A 24,488-nucleotide genomic window follows, 5' to 3' on the forward strand; every position below is an offset into this window, starting at 1 on the left:
GATGATAAACATACTCTCAGAGAGTTTTTGTTAGGATTAAACTGAGTTAAACTGGATTATTTGGTTTTTGGGTGTGGAGTTTAATATGTTTGTTATAAATTTTGGATGCCACCTTATCAGGTATGTCATTTGCAAATATATTCGCCATTCAGTAGGCTGCCTTTTAGTTTTGTTGTTTCCTCTGCTATGCCGAAGCTTTTTATCTTGATGAAGTCCCAATAATTCATTTTTGCTTTTGTTTCCCTTGCCTTTGGCAACATGTCTAAGTAAGAATTTGCTATGGTTGAGGTTGAAGAGCTTTCTGCCGTGTTCTTATCAAGGATTTTGATGGTTTCCTAGCTCAAATTTACGTCTTTCATCCATTTTGAATTTATATTTGTGTATGGTATAAGAAAGTGGTCCAGTTTCATTCTATCACATGTTACTGTTCCGTTTTCTCAACATCACTTGTTGAAGAGACTTTTTTCCCTTGGCTATTCTTTCCTGCTTTGTCAAAGATTAGTGACCATATAGTAGTGGGTCCATTTCTGGTTTTTCTTTTCTGTTCCATTCATCAATGTATGCTTGCACCAGTATCAAACTGTCTTGATGACTACAGCTCTGTACTGTAGCTTGAAGTCTGGAATCATGATACTTCCATCTTTGCTTTTCTTTCTCAGGGTTGCTTTAGGTATTTGGGGTCTTTGTGGATCCATACAAATTTTAGGATTGTTTGATCTGGCTCTGTGAAAAAATACTATTGGTATTTTGATAGGGATAGTGTTAAATGTATAGACTGCTCTGGGTAGTATAGACATTTAACAATGTTTGTTCTTCCAATCAATGCATATGGAATGTCTTTCCATTTGTTTTGGGTCCTCTTCAATTTCTTTCATCAGTGTTCTATAGATTTCAGGGTGCGGATCTTCTACCTATCTGGTTAGGTTTATTCCTAGACATCTTATGGTTTTCAGTGCAATTATAAATGGGACTGGTTCCTTGATTTTTCTTTCTGCTGCTTCATTTTTGGTGCATAGAAATGCAACAAATTTCTGTACATTTATTTTATATCCTGTGACTCTGCTGAATTCATGTATTAGTTTTAACAATTTTTTGATGGAGTCTTTTTGGTTTTCTATACAGAGTATCATGTCATCTGCAAATATTGAAAGCTGTACTTCTTCTTTGTCTATTCAGATGGCTTTTATTTGTTTTTCTTGTGTGATTGCTGAGGCTAAGATTTCCAGTACTGTATTAAATAGTAATGGTGACAATGGACATCCCTGTCTTATTCCTTGCTGTAGAGAAAAAGGTCTCAGTTTTTCCCCATTGAGGATGATATTAGCTGTAGGTTTTTTGTACATGGCCTTTATGCTGTTGAGGCATGTTCCACCAAATAATCTAGTTAAGAAATGAGCAGAAGACATGAATGGGCTTTTTTTCAAAGAAGACATCCAGATGGCTAAGAGACACATGAAAAGATGCTCAACATCACTCATCATCAGGGAAGTACAAATCAAAACCACAGTGAGCTATCACCTCACACCTGTCAGAATGGCTAAAATTAACAATTCAGGAACAACAGGTTTTGGTGAGGATGTGGAGAAAGGGGAATTCTCTTGCGCTGTTAGGAATGAAAACTGGTGCAGCTACTCTGGAAAACAGTATGGAGTTTCCTCAAAAAGTTAAAAATAGAACTACCCTATGATCCCACAATTGTACTGCTAGATATTTACCCAAAAGATTCACAGATATGAAGGGGTACAAGCCTCTCAATATTTATAGCAGCATTATTAACAATAGCCAAACTATATGTCCATCAACTGATGAATGGATAAAGAAGATGTGGTTCCTATATACAACAGAATATTACTCAACCATCAAAAATAATGAAATCTTGTCATTTGCAATGACATGGATGGAGCTAGAATGTATTATACTAAGAGAAATAAGTCAGAGAAAGACAAATACTATATAATTTCACTCATATGTAGAATTTAAGAAATAAAACATGAACATATCAGAAGGGAAAAAAAGAGGGGGGGGGACAAACCTTGAGATACTTTTAATAATAGAGAACAAACTAAGGGTTGATGGAGGTATGTGGGTGGGGAATGTGCTAGATGGGTGATGGGTATTAAGAAGAGCATTTGTTATTTTAAAAAATAAATAAAATAGAAAGGCATTTGCTATGATGAGCACTGGGCATTGTATGTGAGTGATGAACCACTGAATTCTACTGTTGAAATCAATATTGCCCTGTATGCCAGTTAGAATGGCCAAAATTAGCAAGACAGGAAACAACATGTGTTGGAGGGGATGTGGAGAAAGGGGAACCCTCTTACACTGTTGGTGGGAATGCAACTTGGTGCAGCCACTTTGGAGAACAGTGTGGAGATTCCTCAAGAAATTAAAAATAGAGCTTCCCTATGACCCTGCCATTGCACTACTGGGTATTTACCCCAAAGATACAGATGTGATGAAAAGAAGGGCCATGTGTACCCCAATGTTCATAGCAGCAATGGCCACGGTCACCAAACTGTGGAAAGAACCAAGATGCCCTTCAACGGACGAATGGATAAGGAAGATGTGGTCCATATACACTATGGAGTATTATGCCTCCATCAGAAAGGATGAATACCCAACTTTTGTAGCCACATGGACGGGACTGGAAGAGATTATGCTGAGTGAAATAAGTCAAGCAGAGAGAGTCAATTATCATATGGTTTCACTTATTTGTGGAGCATAACAAATAGCATGGAGGACAAGGGGAGATGGAGAAGAGAAGGGAGCTGAGGGAAATTGGAAGGGGAGGTGAACCATGAGAGACTATGGACTCTGAAAAACAATCTGAGGGATATGAAGGGGCGGGGGGTGGGAGGTTGGGAGAACCAGGTGGTGGGTATTGGAGAGGGCACGGATTGCATGGAGCACTGGGTGTGGTGCAAAAACAATGAATACTGTTACACTGAAAATAAATAAAAAAAATTTTAAAAATATTGCACTGTATGTTAACTAACTAGAATGTAAATAAAAATTTGAGAAAAAACTGAGTTAAAGTAAAAAGTGCTTAGAACAACACGTAGTAAACAATGTATATAATAGCTATCAAAATCATTATATAGATTATTATCTGGAAGTAGAAAGGCCTCCTAGCATAGCTCAGTTATTGTCAAATTTATAGGGCCTGTGAAGTACTTTATCTATTACCTTTCATAGGGAAGTTTATCCCCTTTCCCCAACACACACACTCCACAATTCTGTTTAACTGAATTAATACTTAATAGACTGAGACAAAGATGAGTAACGAATGAAGTGGTGTCTTAAAGTGATGAAATTAAAAAAAAAAGTATTTCAACCTAAAATCCTATACCTTCAAAATCTATATTTCAAAAATTAATGAGAAATAAAGACTTTCTTAAGCAAATAATAACTGAGAGAATTCTTTTTTAGCAGATCTAAATTACAAGAAATCATAAGGGAGGTCGTCAGGCACAAAGAATATGATACTAAACAGAAATCTAAAATACAAAAGGAAATTAAGTGTAAAAAATGGAATAATTATTTTTAGTTATTAAGTTCATTTTTCCTTTATTTAACTTCTCTAAAAGATAAAAATATATATATAAAGCAAAAATAGTAACAAGGTATTTTGCATTTCTAGTATACGAGAGTGTCCTAGATGTTTAAAGGAGCTGCTTTAAATTAGGACCTTGGATTTTGTAAAGAAAGTCATTTTAGGGGCGCCTGGGTGGCTCAGTGGGTTAAGCCGCTGCCTTCGGCTCAGGTCATGATCTCAGGGTCCTGGGATCGAGTCCCGCATCGGGCTCTCTGCTCAGCAGGGAGCCTGCTTCCCTCCTCTCTCTCTGCCTGCCTCTCTGCCTACTTGTGATCTCTGTCTGTCAAATAAATAAATAAAATCTTTAAAAAAAAAAAGAAAGTCATTTTAGTTTTGATCCTTTTTTCCACAAGCAAGCACCCTAATGCCCTGGGCCGCACACTAGTCCTCATGCCCTTTTCTCTTTACTCTCAGAGATGCTGCTACTGGCTCTGCCTTGGCTTGTACTCTGACATGCTTGAGTAATAGTGAGGTTAGTTGTGGATGTTGCACACACATTTGTGAGTTAACCACTATTTGAATGATGCTGCTTTTTAGAGTTTTCCTAAAGTACAATAGATTTTTGAAGTTTTAGGTAATTGGAAAATTTTAAGCTTTTGCACTTTTTTAAAAAAGATTATTTATTTATTTATTTATTTGAGATAAAGAGAGAGCAGAATGAGTGAGAACAAGTTGGGGGGCTGGACAGAGGGAGAAGCAGACTCCTTGCTGAGCAGGGAGCCTGATTGCAAGGCTCAAGCCCAGTACCCTGGGATCATGATCTGAGCCCAAGGCAGATGCTTAACCGATTGAACCATCCAAGTGCCCTCAACTTTTGTGTTTAAAAGCGTTTTGGAAAGGCTGAAACAAAGTGAAAACATACAAAACTTATAATTTTTGCTTTGCAAAATTATACAGAGGTGTCTGTCTAATATTTATTCTGTAATCCTCACTGTCTCTATGACTTCAATTTAAACTTGTATTTTTTAAATCGTTGTAGGAATTCTATCTTCCACTATATCTTTGTACATTCTAACCAAGTTATTTGAAATGTTTGTGAGTTAGTTTCCATACCATCAAAATGTACTGCCACTAAAGACTATAAAGAGAGAGTACACTTTTTTTAAGGGTTGAGACAAATTGTTTAAAAATATTCATAATTTGTGAGTAATAAAGAGACAGTTTGTATAATTTTTTAATAATGAATACTTATTTTGGAAACAAACTAAACAAACAAAAAGGGAATGAGGCACTAACAAGCACCACAACATAAATGAACTTCAAATGCATTATGCTAACATGCCTAATTACAATGTTTACACATATTATTCCATTTATATTTCAGCAAAAGGAAAATTGCAGATGCAGAAAACAGATCTGTAGTTTCCAGGGTCAGTGGGTGTAGAAATGGGTTGAATACAAGGAGGTACATGGTGACTTTTTGGGAGTGGTGATAAAATCCCCTGTCCTTTCATTGTGGTGCTAATTATAAGACTGAAAGTTTGTTATAATGCTCAGAATTATTCACTGAAAGAATTTACTATAATAAAGTTATAGTTTAGTAAGTTATACCTTAATTGAAAAATTGAACAAAAAGAACATATGGAATATTTATGTGTATGTAATATATCAGAATTAGAATTATAAAATATTTTGCTTTATGGAACTTGATTTCTCACCTAAACATATGTCTTAAAAATAGTATCATATTAGTACACCCATGTTTAGCCTGCAGTTACTAATTCTTTTATAATATGCAATAATTTATGTAACCATTCAAATACTAATAAATATTGCTTATTTGCTACTGTGAACAATTCTGCAATTAATATTCTTTTTTGAACTTTCCATACATGTGCATATTTCTAACATATGTACATAAGAGAAACTGACTGGTAATCTATAATCTATACTCTGCTCAGAGATATTCAAATATTGCTCACCAAAAGGATTGTAGCAATTCAAAATTCCACAAACACTCTCCAAAAATAATCTTTATCCTTTCTGTTTGTTTAATATCTAACACTGTTTTTTTAAGATTACCATTTGGATGACTACTTTATATATTGTATTATTTTTATTTGTGTTTACCTTAACTACTGCACATGAAGTACACATATTGAGCAATTTTACTTTCATTGTTATAAATTGCCTGAGCATCACCTTTGCCTGTGTGTGTGATTTGCCTTTTATTTATCAATATCTGAGAGTTCTTTACATATTCTGTATGCTATTCATTTTCTCTGCTACACAATTTGTCTATTTGTATTACAATTTTTCCATGGTCATTTACCATTTATTTGACTTCATAATTTCCTTTATAATTGATAATATCTTGACATAGTAATGTCTATGTTTACCCTTTCTTTATATGGTAATTTAGAAGGCAGTAAACTGTAGTTTTAACACAAAAGAATAATCAGTACCTATCTGTGATGCATTCTTTAATTCATAGTAGTTTTCCTTTTTACTTGTGGTTGTTTATGGACTCTTCATTATTCTATATTCATTTTATCAATTCCACAATAATTTAATTAATATAGACTTCTATGATCACAGTTTAATTTCCTTTTTATAAACATTGGAAACTTACCTCACAGTTTGATGTACAGCATGGTCCAGAACCACATCTTGCTGAGCCTTTCAGTTTACATGTATTAAAATCACAGCACTTCTTTAACTGACATTCCTAAAATTTCATAAGAAATATTATTGTAGTTCAACAATTTAACAGCTCTTATGTATTAAACTTAGCTTCTATTTATAAATTTTTGTGTTCTACTTTTCAATTATACAATATATTCAATGAAGCTTTATTATTTTATTACTTCTAGAATGTCCAAAAGAACATATAAGAACTAAATAACATCTAAAATAGTAGTTGATCAGTGACATTTATTACTTAAAATCATTGGTGACTAATTCATAAATTACCAAAATGGAAATATATCTTTGAGGAAGGAACATGTGAGTTTCCAAGAGAAAAACTTGCCCAATTGTCTTCTTAGTATTTTGTTTATTCCAGGTTCATTTTGCGAATAAAGTTAAAGTAGAGTTAGACAATAGTTACAACTAAAATACATTTGATTTAATAATTATGTGTTATGTTTTACTATAATGAAATTAACAAAAAAGAATATGTTAATAAATATATGTATTTTTATTTTTAATTTTTAAATATTTCTTGTTTTTTATTTAAAAAATGCTTATAATATTTTTTTTAATTTCTTTTCAGTGTAACAGAATTAATTGTTTTTGCACCACACCCAGTGCTCCATGCAATGCATGCCCTCCTTAATACCCACCACCTGGCTCCCCCAACCTCCCACCCCCTGCCCCTTCAAAACCCTCAGGTTGTTTTTCAGAGTCCATAGTCTCTCATGGTTCACCTCCCCTTCCAATTTCCCTCAACAACCTCCTCCTCTCCATCTCCCCATGTCCTCCATGTTATTTGTTATGCTCTGCAAATAAGTGAAACCATATGATAATTGACTCTCTCTGCTTGACTTATTTCACTCAACATAATCTCTTCCAGTCCCGTCCATGTTGATACAAAAGTTGGGTATTCATCCTTTCTGATGGAGGCATAATACTCCATAGTGTATATGGACCACATCTTCCTTATCCATTCGTCCGTTGAAGGGCATCTTGGTTCTTTCCACAGTTTGGCGACCGTGGCCATTGCTGCTATAAACATTGGGGTACAGATGGCCCTTCTTTTCATCACATCTATATCTTTGGGGTAAATACCCAGTAGTGCAATTGCAGAGTCATAGGGAAGCTCTATTTTTAATTTCTTGAGGAATCTCCACACTATTCTCCAAAGTGGCTGCACCAACTTACATTTAATATTTCTTGTTTTAAAGATTTATTTGACAGAGAAATACTGAGCAAGAGAGAGAGCACAAGCAGAGGGAGCAGCAAGCAGAGGGAGAGGGAGAAGCAGGCTCCCCATTGAGCAGGGTAGCCCAATGGGTTGCAGGGCTAGGTCCCAGGACTCTGGGATCATGACCTGGGCTAAAAGCAGACACTTAAGGGGCTGATCCATCCAGGTGCCCCTATGTATTTTTACAAGTTAAATGACAGTGAATTGTTATTCAAATGGTGTAATAATTTAAATAATAAACTAAATATTGTTTCCATGTAAATAAATTGCATTTATATAATTTTTTAATATTTTTTTATTCTTAACACTTTAAAAAAGTCAAACATTTTCTGTTTACTCAAAAAACTAGTTTCAAAGATCTTGTCCTTTAACATAAAGGTAAGATTCTTCTTTATTTCTAATTTTCCATTTGTTTCTGCTTTTTCATGTCTAAAGACATGAAAAATCAATAGTCAGTCAATCAATCAAATCAATGTCAATAGGAATGTATTTATAAATATTCACATGCTAAAAATAATACAGAAAATATAGAGTAAAAGCTGAAGTTGTTTCTATACTTCCCAGATTATCTAGGGGTAGCTTCAATATCCTTATTAGTGTGTGTGTGTGTGTGTGTGTGTGTGTGTGTGTGTGTGTGTTCTTTCATGGACAGTAAATGAAGATCCTCTCCCAACTGTATATATCAATACTAATTATAACAAAATGTGTTTAACTTACAATGAGTTAGTGGGGAAATTGTGTCTCATTTTTTAAATCATCTAATTACTAGTGAATGTGAGCATGAATTTTCATTTTGTACAACATTATGAATTAAATGATCATTACTTTTTACCACTTTGAGTATTTTGTTTTTCCTTCTTTTCCCCACTAACTAGTGGGAAAAGTTTATATATAATATCCAGTTATCCTTTCTCTCTTCTGTATGTTTACATTTCTTTGAAGTCTATTATTTGTCTTGTTAATGGTGCCTGTCATTTTGTGAAATTTGTAATGTTTTTTCCTTATGATTATTGGGTTTTATGTCTCTTTACCAAGACCTCCATTATGCAAAGACTATTATCAATACTTTATTGTATCTTTGTTTTTATTTAAAACCTACAGATTTATTTTTTCTGAAATGTATGTCTATATTTTGTGGGATATTTGTTCAAATATGTATTACTTGTCATTATATTTGTTTATACAAGAACAAATGTACATTCCACATGTATAGGTAGGTATATAAAATAGAACTTCATTTTGTGAAATTAGGGATATTTATGAAGATACAGATGCCCATGTCATTCTGCCAAAGACCACCTGGAACACATCTGTAGTTCAACAAATTGGATTTATTACTAGTGTCAGCAAAGGAGAACACACATTCTGAGAAACTGTGGTACTCCTCAGTGAAAGGCTATAATTACAGAATTTGGGCTTGTGTTGGGCAATTTGGGGCATATAAGGAATCTGGGTTTTGTCAGATTAGATGCTGTCAGAAAAGAAGAGGTATATCTCTGACTGAGCATTCTAATAATGCTTATCTAGAAGAGGAGGGACTATACTAATGCTAAATCTGAAATTGAATTTCTCACATTAGCCAGGATAAGAGGGTATTTGGTCATTTCTGTGACTTGAACAATTTCCAAGTCTTACTTGTATTCAGACATTGAGAGTGGCCTTGCTTTTTCTCATCTATCATGATCACAGATGTTGAGTTTTTCTGAAATTATTTAACAGGAGAACCCCACAACCCATCTATGGCAGGCCAGCTCCTAGCAACACCCAAGGCCCAGCTGATATTATTAGGCCAGATCCTGCACATCAGGGGCTGCTTCTCCCTTTCTCATAATGAATGCACTGGATTTATAGATAAACAATTCTGACATTATATATTTCCATCCTGAAAATGAATGTTATATATCTATATAACTTTTACATATTTAGATAGTTAAAATCACTGATGGATAAGTGTAGATATTATAGATAAAGATATATAGGTATCAATTTTCTTTTCTTATGCCAATAGCCCAATACAACATGAATGCAATTAAACAGCCTCAAAGTATGTTTGATGTTTAAGGCAAGATTTATTCCAAATCAACTTTTTCTATAAAAAGTTCCTTACATTCTTTTTAGTTCTTGTTAAGAAAACTTTCAAATAAACTCTCCAAGTACGGGTATGACTAATGGGTATTCTAGAAATGATACATAATTATAAAGATAATTACACTATCCACCCATTCACTGAATCAACAAGTATTTGTTGAGTACCTTGTAAGTACCAGATGCTAGTCTATGCGCTGGCAATCAAGCAATTATTAAGATATGGACTATATTCATTTTAAATTTTCTGTATTCTTTTTGGCCAATACCACCTCATTTTAATCACAGTATATGTTTATATTTGTGTGTGCACATTTGTATTTAATTTGCTAGGGATGGTAATTGTCCCAAATTAGTAAAATGGATGTATAGACTTAATTTTTATTTCTACATGGAAAGAAAAAGTTGGAACATATTGTCTTTCTTCTATAATTTAGAAAATATTGTATAAAATCAAAATAATTTCTTTTTTTAAATTGAATATAGTTGGCACACAACATTACATTAGTTTCAGATGTACAGCAGAGTGCCTCAGTTTCTCTATACATTATGCTCTGCTCACCACAAGTGTGGCTACCATCTGTCACTATACAATGCTATTATGGTGTCATTGACTATATTCTCTATCCAGTGCTTTTTTTTTTAAAGATTTTATTTATTTATTTGACAGAGAGAGATCACAAGCAGGCAGAGAGGCAGTCAGAGAGAGAGGAGGAAGCAGGCTCCCTGCTGAGCAGAGAGCCCGATGGCGGGGCTCGATCCCAGGACCCTGAGATCATGACCTGAGCCGAAGGCAGCGGCTTAACCCACTGAGCCACCCAGGTGCCCCTCTATCTAGTGCTTTTATTAATTAAAAAAAAAATCACATCAGAGCCATGTGTTAAGGACTTCTCTTAATGAGAAGTTTTGAAAATATAGATAGGATTTCTTTAGGATTACTTCTTAATAATGCTATTCACATTTTAGATGTCTAATCATGTTGGTTTTTGAAAATGCATTTTTTCAAGGAATTTGTCCATTTAATCTAGGTTGTTAAATTTAGTAATATAATGTTGTTCATGATATCTTCTTACCATTTTAAAATCATATTTACATAAGATCTATATTGATATCCCCAACAGTAATGTCTTAGTTAGTGTTATTGCTGGCTTTTTTTTTTTTAGATTTTATTTATTTATTTGACAGACAGTGATCACAGGTAGGCAGAGAGGCAGGCAGAGAGAGAGGGGAAGCAGGCTCCCCACTGAGCGGAGAGCCTGATGCGGGGCTCGATCCCAGGATCCTGAGATCACAACCTGAGCCGAAGGCAGAGGCTTAACCCACTGAGCCACCCAGGTACCCCTGGCTTTTTTTACTAGTGTCATTAGGGGCATTTCTAGCTATTTAGCTATTTATTCAAACAACTTATATTTGGTTGCAGGATGCTTGGATGCAGAGTCTGTGAGAACCTGGGGTCCATTGAACTTTCCGTGAGATGGCCTTTTCCTTTCTTTTCTTTTTTTGTTTGTTGTTTTTTTGTTTGTTTGTTTGTTTTGTTTTGCTTTGTTTTGGTTTTGGATTATTTTATGTTTATTTATTTATTTAATTTATTTATTTATTTAAATTTTTTTCAAGGACTCCAAGTATCACCTGGATTCTCTATACCCTCACTCTACTCATGATGATGTTTTGGGTCCTCTCATGTGAATACCAGCAAAGATTCTGTATTGAATCATCCTACAATGATCTGGGTATTCTCCATTCCCCAGTGGATAGTTGTTTCAGTAAAAGACTATAGGACACTCTGTTGGGAGAGGGGAATGACTGAGGAAATTGCTGCTTTCTGTCCTTACTGGAGCATTGTAGGATTTCATCCTCTACCTGAGCAATGAGCTCAAGCTCTAAGACTGATTTGGGTTTGAAAATGTAGCGAGAGATTAGCAAGAGATTTGTAGCAATTGGCCTCAATCCTCTGCTCACTTTTTCTTTTACACCAAGAAATATGATAATTAACTACCCAGATCCTTCTTAACTATCAGTATAAATCCATGCAGTTCAAAACCAGTAGTTGCCATCTATGTCTTTCTTCCCTTTATGCTAACTTCTTCTATTTTGGCTGTTATTGTTAAGCACTGTCTCTTGGCCTCTGCTATTTGCTATTCCTAATGACACCAGGGTGCTCAGTTCTGTAAGGGCACTTTCAGCCACCAACTGTTGTCTATAAAAGAAAGCTACCACTGAGATTTTCAACATTATTACCTCCTTAGTTGGATTTTTTCATTGCCTTAGTGAAAGCAATATCCTGTAAACCATCCAAATAATTGGGTGCTGGATTTGTATTCTTATATTCGATTATAGTATGACCACTATTCTGAGCTTTTGACCCCTTCTATATTTCTCTATTAAGGTAATTCTTGCGATTAAAAAAATAAATAAAAATAAAGAAGAAAGAAACACTTTTGGGAATAGTGGGGATTAAGAAAACTTGTAGAGATTTAATGTTATATAAACAAATGGTCAGCTCTTTTTGTAGGTGCATAAGAAATTCATGTAATGGCTGGGAGACTAATCACTAAATTTTATTTTATTTAAATAGAGGGGAGGGGCGCCTGGGTGGCTCAGTGGGTTAAGCCGCTGCCTTCGGCTCAGGTCATGATCTCAGAGTCCTGGGATCGAGCCCCACATCGGGCTCTCTGCTTGACAGGGAGCCTGCTTCCCTCTCTCTCTCTGTCTCTGCCTGCCTCTCTGTCTACTTGTGATCTCTCTCTGTCAATAAATAAATAAAATCTTATAATAAAAAAAATAAAATAAAATAAATAGAGGGGAATTGCAAAATATTACATAATAAGGATATTAGATTAAATATGTGGTCTTATCTGTTAAGAATAGTGTACAGAGAGTGTTTTGTTAATAGGACTGTGGTAGAATGGATATCTATTTTTAGAAGTGAGGAAACAGAACAAGTTTTGATCATCCTGAAATGTGGAAATGCAAGAATGCTTAATGATTAAGAAAAATCTATCATAATTTTTCACCATTCTTGTAACAAAAAGAAATGAGGAAATTTGAACCAAATTCAGGAAAAGTCTGTAGAGAAAACAGACTGGGGTCACATGAGTTAGGAAATAAATTGAGGATAAAAAGCCAAGCACTTAACCTTATATGCAAAACCTCTCTGCTGGCATACTTGGGAACAGTATATGCAAACCAAGTTTTCATGAGTCATTTGTTTTCTCATTTGAAAAGGGATGGAAAAGCAATTCATACACCCTATCTTACACTCATTTTCATATCTAAGTTTTATATTAAAGACATAATTGCATATATTATCTCCTATATACCATGACAACTACTTATTAGAAACACAAGAAATTTTGCTCAAATTCCAATTTTTATTGCTTACCTCTTGGCTGCCACAGTCACATTCTTCATTAGGTTCCAACATCCCATTACCACATACTGATTGATTTTGATATAATGGTTGCAAATTTGAAAAGTTCTGAAGACATTTAGCCTCAAATTTTGAAACAAAATATCTATAGTCATACATGCTACAGTTGCTAAAAATCTTTATACCACTGGAACCCCTACAATGAAATAATAATCATCAGGTAAATCCTCAGGCTAATAGGACTCCACCTAAACAATGCCCCTATATATAATGACATAAATTGCAATGTGGCTAATGAAAAACTTATACCTGAGCAGAGATGAAGACAAGCATGATTTAAAATGCCATCAAAAATGTATCTTTCCAGGAAAGCAATAAAGTATAATGGCTAGATATCTACCTATCTATCATGTATTATCTATCATCTATCTTTTTGTCTACCTAATATGTTCTTCTCTCATATAGCCAAAGCTTCCCTCCCTCATTTCAGTTAGATGTCTACTCAAATGTAATCTTCCAAAAAAGTCTTTCTTGACATTATATAAAATTGTGTCCCCTCCCCCATTCTACTTCCACTGTCAATATTTATTATTCCACATGGTACTTTTGTGTCATGTAAAAATAAGCTCATTTGTATTTTTTAAATTTGTTTTTATGTAACTTAAATTTAACACTAAAATGTAAGTTCCATTAAGGTTTTCATTTTCATGTTCACTGCTATATTTTTAGTGGATTATCTAAAAAATATGTCTAATGGATCTCCACTAGACATTTTGAATATACTATGTACAATACTGACTACTGGTCTTCTCAGCCAAGACTGCTCCATCTACTATTCTCAGTTCCAGGCAACTCTATTCTTCTGGTTTCTCAAGCTGATAACATTGGTGTAATCCCTGGACTCTTTTCTCTTGTATACATCCTTTATTAATACACATGCATGTAAATTAATATAACATATACAGTTAGTAATTTTCATGTTGACTGAATGTTGGAATGATAATATTTTTGATATACTGTTAAATAAAATATATTATTAAAAATACATTATTGCAGCTAACTTCATCTGATTTTTAAAATTTTTTAATGCAACTACTAAAATAGTTAAAATTACATATGTGGGTCACATTTTATTTCTATTGCCAGTCTAAGCAATCATGTCTGAAACAATAACTCCAAAACAGCCATAGCTGAGCCTCCAAATGTATAGCTGCTAATGTTTTGGAGTTGGTAAAGTGAGGAAAAAGTAATGCTTTAGCTTTCACAGACTTAGCCATTTGTAATGGAATAAATGGGGGAAAGTGGGAAGAATGCCACAAGGAATAATATAATTTAAGCAATTTTCAATTACTTACAGCCACTTTGTTTCAATAGGTATCAGTGTCACTCCACTTTTGCAGGCCATTCTCAGGCAAAAAGTTACAAATTTTGAGCACTGATATTTCTTATACAAAATTAATTTAAAAATAGAGACTTAGATGAATCACTGAATTCTAATCCTGAAACCAATATTGCACTATATGTTAGTTAACTAGAATTTAAATAAAAATTCAAAAATAAAAAATAGAAACATTATCTTTTACTTGGGTCACATGTTTTTGAGTAAAAATTGGAAGTATTAATTAGAATTTGGAACATTTGTATAACTGTGTACAAAGCAATTTATTTTTGTAATCTTTGCTTAAAAGATGGCCATGAAAAGGAAGAAATTAATATATTAGCCTAAGTATATAGAATTTTAATAGACCAAGACATTTCAAAGTAAAAATTAATTAGCTTTTTGTGGAGAAGATTAAAACCCAGGTCTAAAGACAACTATAAAATAAGTCGAGGTAAGGCAGCAGCCTCAAAGTATTTTAAGTTCTTTTTTTAAATTTCTTTTCAGCGTAACAGTATTCATTGTTTTTGCACCACACCCAGTGCTCCATGCAATACGTGCCCTCCCTGATACCCACCACCTTGTTCCCCCAATCTCCCACCCCCTACCCCTTCAAGACCCTCAGGTTGCTTTTCAGAGTCCATAGTCTCTCATGGTTCACCTCCCCTTCCAATTTCCCTCAACTCCCTTTAATTTCTAATCCCAAACTCCAAGAGCAGTCTATGAAAAATTGAAATAATTATTTTAGGGGAACATAGCTTTTCCTGCAATTCTAACTCTCTTTGAATCCCATGGATATTAACTTGGCAAAATCTCAACTACTTACTTTCTTTATATATACACTTTGGTGGCTGAAATTATACGGACTAAAATAAATAACATGTTGTTTGAATTCACATTGCATTTGTAATTACTAATATTAAGTATATCTTCAAAACTCCCTACAACCCTACCATACTTTTAAAAAATTTTATTTTATTTTATTTTGTGTGCGTGTTCCAAAATCCATTGTTTATGCACCACACCCAGTGCTCCATGCAATATGTGCCCTCCTTAAATACCCACCACCAGGCTCACCCATCCCCTAACCCCTCTCCCCTCCAAAACCATCAGTTTGTTTCTCAGAGTCCACAGTCTCTCTCCAAGACAAGTGTTTAACATATTTTATCCAAACTTTTATACTCCTTACTAGAAGAAATTGTCCTCATCATTATAACTCAATTAACCAAACTACCTAAATCTTTATCTCTTTACTCTGCTAATATCTTATCACAATAATTGAATATACTCAGCTCCAATAAAAGTCAGCCTCTCTACTCATGCACTAAATTCTATCCTCTCTAATTTACTCAATGATTTTTTTAAGTCTTCATTATATCCAACATCATCATCTTTTCCTTCTCTTTATTTCTTTTAGCCTATAGATAATATGTAGTTTCTCCCATCCTAATAAATTTTTAATGTTGTTTTTCTAATTGCATACTGATACTGTTGATATATGTGGGTAGTCATCATAATATCTATAAATAGGGACAATTTTTTTTCCTCTGCAAACCTTTTCTCCTTTTACTATCTCTTTAAAATTCTAACAAAGCTGCCAGTACTATATTCCTAAGGGTAATTTTAGATATGTTTGCTTTGAATGCAATATACTACAACAACCAAAACAATAGTACCATGCTTATATAAAATTTCAGAGTCTTCATAAATTTAAAAATTTCCCTCTAATTCCCTCAAATGAGCATTTCTTAATCATGTCATTTACCACTTTCCTGGAGTCATATCACTTAGACATATTTGTTAGTGTGATATCTCTTTTGGCACAACACACTTTCCAATTTTTGACATGGAGTTGAATATAAAGAATAAAAAAAATCACATCTTGTAAACAACTTCACAAACATATATGTGAAATTAATTAAAAAGAAAAAAGTCTTACACTGCTTTAGGATTCATTATGCATGTAGCTCTTGGACAAGAACAGTTATTAATATCATCATATGTTAATCCCATTTTAAGCCCAAGTAGTTGAGCTATAATAATGGAAAATCCCTCCAAAGTTATTGCATCTGGATACTAAAATAAAGAAGATTGAAAGGAAAACCATCATACAAGTAGTTAACAAATAAAGTAATAAAATATTTTGTTTCTGTAAAATTTTATATTTTAATACTTCTTATTTAAGTGTATTTTACAACATGTTATTTTGATATGTCATTGATAAGACTATCCATACTGATTAATTGAGTAAGAACCAAGCAACAGTGTAAAGAATGATCAAGCAAGAAGTATTCTCTGGTTTAATATTTAACATACTCAAATTGTATAGCCATAGTATTTCTGATACAATCAACAAAACACATTTATTTAATATTCTCATTAAATAAATTTACCCAATTAACAAATCTTAATTCAGTATACACATGTGTCAGGCACATTAAAAGAAGATGAAAATGTAGTGGCATGCATGAAAAAATGGACTTTATTCACATTGGGAACTTTCATTACAGAAGGGGAGAAAGAAAATAAACTAGCGACTTGAAACAAATTTCCTAAATACAAAGAGATCATGAAAAGTGTTCTAAAGAAAATGAAGTGCTCCAATAGAGAATTTTGAGAAGGAGTATAACTACTTAATATTTGTGAATTAGTATTTAAGCTGAGGTGTATTATTTAGGAAATGGCCCAGCAATATAAATAGGAGTAAGATGCTTGTATCAGAGCTCATTAAAATGTTGTAGTATAAACTCTCATCACTATTGCTCAACATAGTACTAGAAGTCCTAGCAACAACAATCAGAAAACACAAAGAAATAAAAGGTATTCAGATTGGCAAAGAAGAAGTCAAACTCTCTTTTCACAGATGACATGTTACTTTATATGGAAAACCCAAAAGACTCCACCCCCAAACTTTTAGAGCTCATACAGCAATTCAGTAATGTGGCAGGATACAAAATCAAAGCACAGAAATCAGTTGCTTTCTTATACATGAACAATGAAAATATAGAAAGGGAAATTAGAGAATTGATTCCATTTACTATAGCTCCAAGAACCATAAGATACCTGGGAATAAACCTAACCAAAGAGGTAAAGGATCTACGTTCAAGGAACTACAGAAAACTCATGAAAGAAATTGAAGAAGACACAAAAAAAAACAGAAAAGGGTTCCATGCTCATGGATCAGAAGAATAAATATTGTTAAAATGTCTATACTGCCCAGAGTAATCTATACTTTCAATGTCATCCTGATCAAAATTCCACTGGTATTTTTCAAAGTGCTGGAATAATCCTAAAATTTGTATGGAACCAGAAGAGACCCCAAATCACTAACAAAGCTGGGAGCATCACGTTGCTTTTTTTTTTTTTCAAGCTTTACTACAAAGCTCTCATCACCAAGACAGGATGGTACTGGAACAAAAACAGACACATAGACCAATGGAATAGAGTAGAGGTCCAGGTATGAACCCACAACTCTATGGTCAGCTAGTCTTTGAGAAAGCAGGAAAAAACACCCAGTAGAAAAAAAAGACAGTCTCTTCAATAAATGGTGTTGGGAAAATTGGACAGCTATGTATAGAAGAGTGAAACTCGACCATTCTCTTACACCATACAAAAAGATAAACTCAAAATGGATAAAAGACCTCAACATGAGGGCAGGTTGGTGGGATGGAGGAAGATGAACAAAATAGATTAAAAAAAAAGATTAAGAGTACACATATCTTGATGAACACTGAGAAATGTACAGAATTGTTGAATCATTATAGTGTAGACCTGAAACTAACATAGCACTGCATGTTAATTACACTTAGGTAAACACAAACAAAAAACAAAAAGATGTAAATTGGGACTACATAAAACTAAAATGTTTCTTTACAGCAAAGGATAAAGAAATCAACAGGATGAAAAAGCAACCTATGGAATTAAAGAAAATATTTGCAAACCATATATCCAATAAGTAATTATATAACAAATATATAAGGAGCTCAGAACTCAATAGCAAAACACCAAATAACTGAAAAATATGCAAAGGACTTGAATAGACATTTTTTCCAAATCATACATACAAATGGTCAGGTTTGTGAAAAGATGCTAAACATCACTAGCCATCAGAGGAATGCAAATCAAACCCACCATGAGATAATACCTCAGAGCAGGTAAGACAGCTAATTATCTTAAGGACAAGCGATAACAAATATTGGTTAGGATGTGGAGAAAAGCTCTTGATGGGAATGTAAATTGGTATGGTCATTATGAAAAATAGTGTGGGTGTTCCTCAAAAAATTCAAAATAGGATTACCATATGACCCAGCAATCCTACTTCTGGCTATATTACCAAAGTAAGTGAAATCACTATCTGTACCCAACGTTAATAGCAACATTATTCATAATAGCCAAGTTTTGGAAGCAACATCAATATCTATCAATAGATGAATGAATAAAGAAAATGTAAAAAAAAAAAAAGAAAAAAGAAAATGTAGTGTATCTATATAATGAAGTATTATTCAGTCATAAAAAAGAAGATAATCCTTCCATTTGCAACAACATAGATGACCAGGAGTGCATTATTCTAAATAAAATGAGAAAGACAAATATGTTTGCTATCACATACATATGATAACTTTAAACTATAATTCATCATTATGTATTATATACTTGAAATTTGTTAAAAGAGAAGATATGAACAGACACTTCTCCAATGAAGACATACAAATGACTATCAGACACATGAAAAATGTTCATCATCACTAGCCATCAGGGAGATTCAAATTAAAACCACATTGAGGTACCACCTTACACCAGTTAGAATGGCCAAAATTAGCAAGACAGGAAACAACATGTGTTGGAGGGGATGTGGAGAAAGGGGAACCCTCTTACACTGTTGGTGGGAATGCAACTTGGTGCAGCCACTTTGGAGAACAGTGTGGAGATTCCTCAAGAAATTAAAAATAGAGCTTCCCTATGACCCTGCCATTGCACTACTGGGTATTTACCCCAAAGATACAGATGTGATGAAAAGAAGGGCCATGTGTACCCCAATGTTCATAGCAGCAATGGCCACGGTCACCAAACTGTGGAAAGAACCAAGATGCCCTTCAACGGACGAATGGATAAGGAAGATGTGGTCCATATACACTATGGAGTATTATGCCTCCATCAGAAAGGATGAATACCCAACTTTTGTAGCAACATGGACGGGACTGGAAGAGATTATGCTGAGTGAAATAAGTCAAGCAGAGAGAGTCAATTATCATATGGTTTCACTTATTTGTGGAGCATAACAAATAGCATGGAGGACAAGGGGAGTTAGAGAGGAGAAGGGAGCTGAGGGAAATTGGAAGGGGAGGTGAACCATGAGAGACTATGGACTCTGAAAAACAATCTGAGGGTTTTGAAGGGGTGGGGGGGTGGGAGGTTGGGGGAACCAGGTGGTGGGTATTGGAGAGGGCACGGAGTGCATGGAGCACTGGGTGTGGTGCAAAAACAATAAATACTGTTACACTGAAAATAAATTTAAAAAATTTTTTAAAAAGAGAGTGTATCTTAAGCATTCTCATAAAATGTAACTATGGGAGTTGATGAATATATTAATTTGATATGGGAATTGTTCCATAATGTAAATATATCAAATTTTCACATTATGAATTATAGTTCCCATAGTCATATTAGATCCTCAGAACTTATTCATCTTATAACTGGAGGTTTGTACCCTTTGGCCAACATTTCCCCATTTCCCCTTCCCCTAGCTGCTAACAACTACAGTTCTACTCTGTGTTTCCATAGTTTGACTTTTTTTAAAGTTATAGCACTGAGTGCTTTATGGTAGTGCTGACTCACTATATTATGCACCTGAAACTAGTATTACATCGTATAGTAACTAACTGGAATATTACTAAAAACTTAAAACAAACAAACAAACATCAGAAGCTAACATTACTAGTTGGGAGTCCATGCCCAAAGGAAATACCTATAAACAGTGACAGGATTTGTGACTTTCAGCCTAAGGCCATAGACATGGCAAGTCGGTTCACAGGCTATTCATGAAAAAAAAAATTGATACTCCAGGTTCAGGAAATTAAGTATCTGATATGAAAAAATGGTGGCTGCTGTGTGGATATACAAAAGGGAAGACTTTAGAAGAAGAATCCTCAAAATTCCATCTCCCACATTTCTGGCTGACTCCTCAAACATTCATACATGTTTGTGCCTCAGCGCTGAACTTAGCTAATGACTAAAGATCTCAACTGAGTCCAGAGTCACAGTCTGTTGTCTACAGTTGCCATTCTGAATTTAACCAAGAGTATTGAATGATAAAAGAAACAAAAAATCAATACTCATCAGAGAAAAACAATGGAACCCAGACTCTCTAATAGCAAGTATAATATCCATAATGTCAAATATCTTTCAATGCCATGAAAACTAAATTAGGAAGTAAACAATGGCCCACAGAACTGATCTAGAATGTGTTTTTAAAAACAAAGCTTTCTTCTGAAATGGAGGATTTAAATAGAAATTAGTCTCATAACATATTTCTCAGAAATATCCTGAATGTAGTGAAAAATTGCTTATCATATCAAGAACAAGAAATCGCTCAACTGAAATGAGAAAACATAAACAGACAGCAAAACCAAGATAAAATCCTTCATAAATTATCATAAAATATTAACAAGTAATTATAAAATGTCTAAAACAAAAACAAAGTTTCAACAAAGAAATATATAAGAAAACAGAAAATGACATTTATAGAACAGAAAATACAGAAAGCATAAATAAATAATAAATAAAATCTGAGTAGGTGGACTTAGCTGCAAAATGGAGATGTTAGAATGAGTGAATTTAAGGACTAATTCATATAAATTATCTAATCTGAACAAGAGAGAGAAAATATTTTTTATAAAATTAACAGAGATACAGGAAGCAGTGGAACAGTAGCAAAAGATCAAACATCAATGCTGTTAGTGTCCCAGAAGGGGAGAAAGGGGGCAGAACTGAAAAATATTTGAAGGAAAATGGCTAAAATGTCCCCAATTTCTAACAAGATAAACTAAAACAATCATGGCAGACACATCATGATTAAATAGCTGGAGAAAATATTTAAATCTTGAAATCAGCCAATGAAAACCAGCACATTGTTTATAGAAGAGTAATGATTCATATACAGAGAATTTCTCATCAGAAATAATGATGCACAGAGGATATAGCACAATATTTTTCAAGTGCTAAATGAAAAAAATGTCAATCCACAACTTTAATCCAGAAAATATATCCCTCAAGAATGAAGATGAAATGAAGACATTCTGGAATGATAGAAAACTAAGATATTATGCTTTTTAAAAAAATGACTGAAGAATTTTTGGAAGTTAAAAAGAAATTGATAATAAAGGAAAAAGTGTAACTTCAGGGATCAATGAAGAGGAAGAAAATGGAAAAATATAATAAACTTTCTCTCCACTTGATTTTTTAAAAAATTTTGTTTTGCAGTTGAAAATAAAATGTTAATTTGTGTGATATAGTTTTAAATGTATTTAAAAGTAATAATTAAGTAAACTACATAATTACTCATTTTATGTTTATATGATACGATTTGAGACCTAAAAGATGGTGTTAACATTTCTACATTCTATTTGAAGTGATAAACTCTCTATACACACATTTGTGTGTGTGTGCATGTGTGTATATGTGTTTGCACTCTCACTACATAAAACAGTAAAAGACTTTTCCAAAGAATGTCTGGTGGTATCACAATTCTGGACTTCAAGCTCTATTACAAAAATGTAATCATCCAGACAGTATGGCACTGGCACAAAAATAGACACATAGATCAATGTAACAGAATAGAGAACTCTGAAATGGACCCTCAGCTCTATGGTCGAGTAGTCTTGAACAAAGCAGGAAAGAATATTCAATGGAAAAAAGAGTTTCTTCAACAAATGGTGTTGGGAAAATTGGACAGCCACATGCAGAATGAAACTGGACCACTTTCTTATGCCGTACACAAAAATAAATGCAAAATGGATGAAAGACCTAAACGTAAGATAGGACTCCATCAAAATCCTAGAGGAGAACACAGGCAGCAATATCTTTGATCTAGGTCACAGCAACTTCTTGCTAGTCATGTCTCCAAAGGCAAGGGAAACAAAAGCAAAAATTAACTATTGGGACTTCATCAGGATAAAATGCACAGCAAAGAAAATATTCAACAAAACTAAAAGACAACCTACAGAATGGAAGGAGATATTTCCAAATGTCTCATCAGATCAAGGGCTAGAATACAAAATCTGTAAAGAACTTTACAAATGTAATCCTTCTTTAAATGTTTGGTAGAATTCCCCTGGGAATCCATCCAGCTCTGGACTCATAGTTTTGGGGAGATTTTGATACTGATTTAATTTCGTTGCTGGTTATCAGTGTGTTCAGATTCTCTATTCTTCCTGTTTCAGTTTTTGTAGTTTATATGTTTCTAGGAACATATCCCTTTCTTCCAGCTTGCCTAATATGTTGGGATATATTGCTAATAATATTATTTTATAATTGCTTACATTTCTTTGGTATTGGTTGTGATCTCCCTCTTTCATTCATTATTTTATTTATTTGGGTCCTTTCTCTCTTTCTTTTTCTCTCTCTTTTCTTCTTCTTCTTCTTCTTCTTCTTCTTCTTCTTCTTCTTCTTCTTCTTCTTCTTCTTCTTCTTTTTAATATGTCTGGCTAGGAGTTTATCAATTTTATTAATTCTTTTGAAGAACCAGTTCCTAGTTTCATTGATCTGTTATTTTTTTTAAATGTCTGTATCATTGATTTCTGTTCTAATCTTTATTATCTATCTTCTCATCCTGGATTTAAGTGTTATTTGTTGCTCTTTTTCCAGATCCTTTGGGTGTAAGTTTAGTTTGTGTATTTGAGGCTTTTATTGTTTCTTGAGAAAGGCCTGTATTGCTATATACTTCTCTCCTAGGACCACCTTAGCTGCATCCCAAAGGTTCTGAACAGTTGTATTTTCTTTTTCTTTTAGTTTTCTTTAAATTTTTTTTTTATTAAAGGTTTTTATTTATTTGACAGAGATAGCGAGAGAGAGGTCAGGAATGAGAAGGAGAGGGAGAAGCAGGCTCCCCACCGAGCAGGGAGGGATCAAGCCCCTAACTGACTGAGCCACCCAGGCACCCCCCAGTTGTATTTTAACTTTCATTTGTATCCATGAATTTTAAAAATACCTTAGTTTCCTGGTTGACCCATTCATTCTTTGGTAGAATGCTCTTTAACTTCCAATATATGTGTTCTCAATTTTTTTTTCTTGTGATTGAGTTCAAGTTTTAAAGCACTGTGTTCTGAAAATATGCAAGGAATAATCCCAATCTTTTAGTATGAGTTGAGACCTGATCTGTGAGCCAGTTTGTGACCTATTCTGGAGAATGTCCCACATTCACTTGAGAAGTACGTGTTTTGTTGCTTTAGGATGAAATGCTCTGAATATACCCATGAACTCCATCTGGTCCAGTATGTCATTCAAAGCCTGTTTCTTGTGGATTTTCTGCTTAGATGATCCATCCACTGCATGGCTATTCAAGTCCCCTACTAGTTTTGTATTATTATTAATGTATTTATTTAATTTTGTTATTAATTCATTCATATATATGGGTGCTCCCAAGTTAGGGACATAAATATTTACAATTATTAGATTTTTTTTGGATAGACCCTTTTATTATAATATAGTGTCCCTCTTCATGTCTTATTACAGTCTTTGGTTTAAAATCTAGTTTGTCTGGGAGGAGGAGTCAAGATGGCGGGGAAGTAGCAGGCTGAGATGACATCAGGTAGCAGGAGATCAACTAGATAAGATAGCTTATCAAACCATTCTGAACACCTACAAATCCAAAAGGAGATCAAAGAGAAGAAGAGCAGGAATTCTAGAAACAGAAAATTGACCACTTTCTGAAAGGTAAGACCTGTGGAGAAGTGAATCTAAAGCGACGGGAAGATAGACCACGGAGGGAAGAGCCAGCTCCCAGCAAGTGGTGGAGCAACGGAGCACAAAATCAGAACGTTAAAAGTCTGCTCCACTGAAGGACATCACTCCAGAGGCTAAGGAAGGGTGTCCCCCGCCATGTGGGGACAGCATGGTCTCAGGTCCCACAGGGTCACAGAAAGATCGGGGATGTCTGAGTGTTGTAGAGCTTGCAGGAATTAGAGTGGGGAAGCCA

At 34.1% G+C, this 24,488-nt stretch overlaps 1 protein-coding gene across 3 annotated transcripts in view; it reads right to left on the reverse strand.

Moving 5' to 3' along the window:
- The window catches only part of ADAM18 (ADAM metallopeptidase domain 18), a 187,832-nt gene that overhangs the window by 105,898 nt on the left and 57,446 nt on the right, over positions 1–24,488 (reverse strand). For all 3 annotated transcript variants that reach the window (XM_047717160.1, XM_047717159.1, XM_047717158.1), the window contains 3 exons: positions 16,236–16,372; positions 12,931–13,114; positions 6,171–6,266 (listed from right to left, as the gene is read on the reverse strand). In XM_047717160.1, coding sequence (XP_047573116.1) covers positions 6,171–6,266; positions 12,931–13,114; positions 16,236–16,372 — 417 coding nt within the window. The remainder of the gene's footprint in view (positions 1–6,170; positions 6,267–12,930; positions 13,115–16,235; positions 16,373–24,488) is intronic.

Source organism: Lutra lutra, chromosome 2, assembly GCF_902655055.1.
Source record: "Lutra lutra chromosome 2, mLutLut1.2, whole genome shotgun sequence".
Lineage (NCBI taxonomy): Eukaryota > Metazoa > Chordata > Mammalia > Carnivora > Mustelidae > Lutra > Lutra lutra.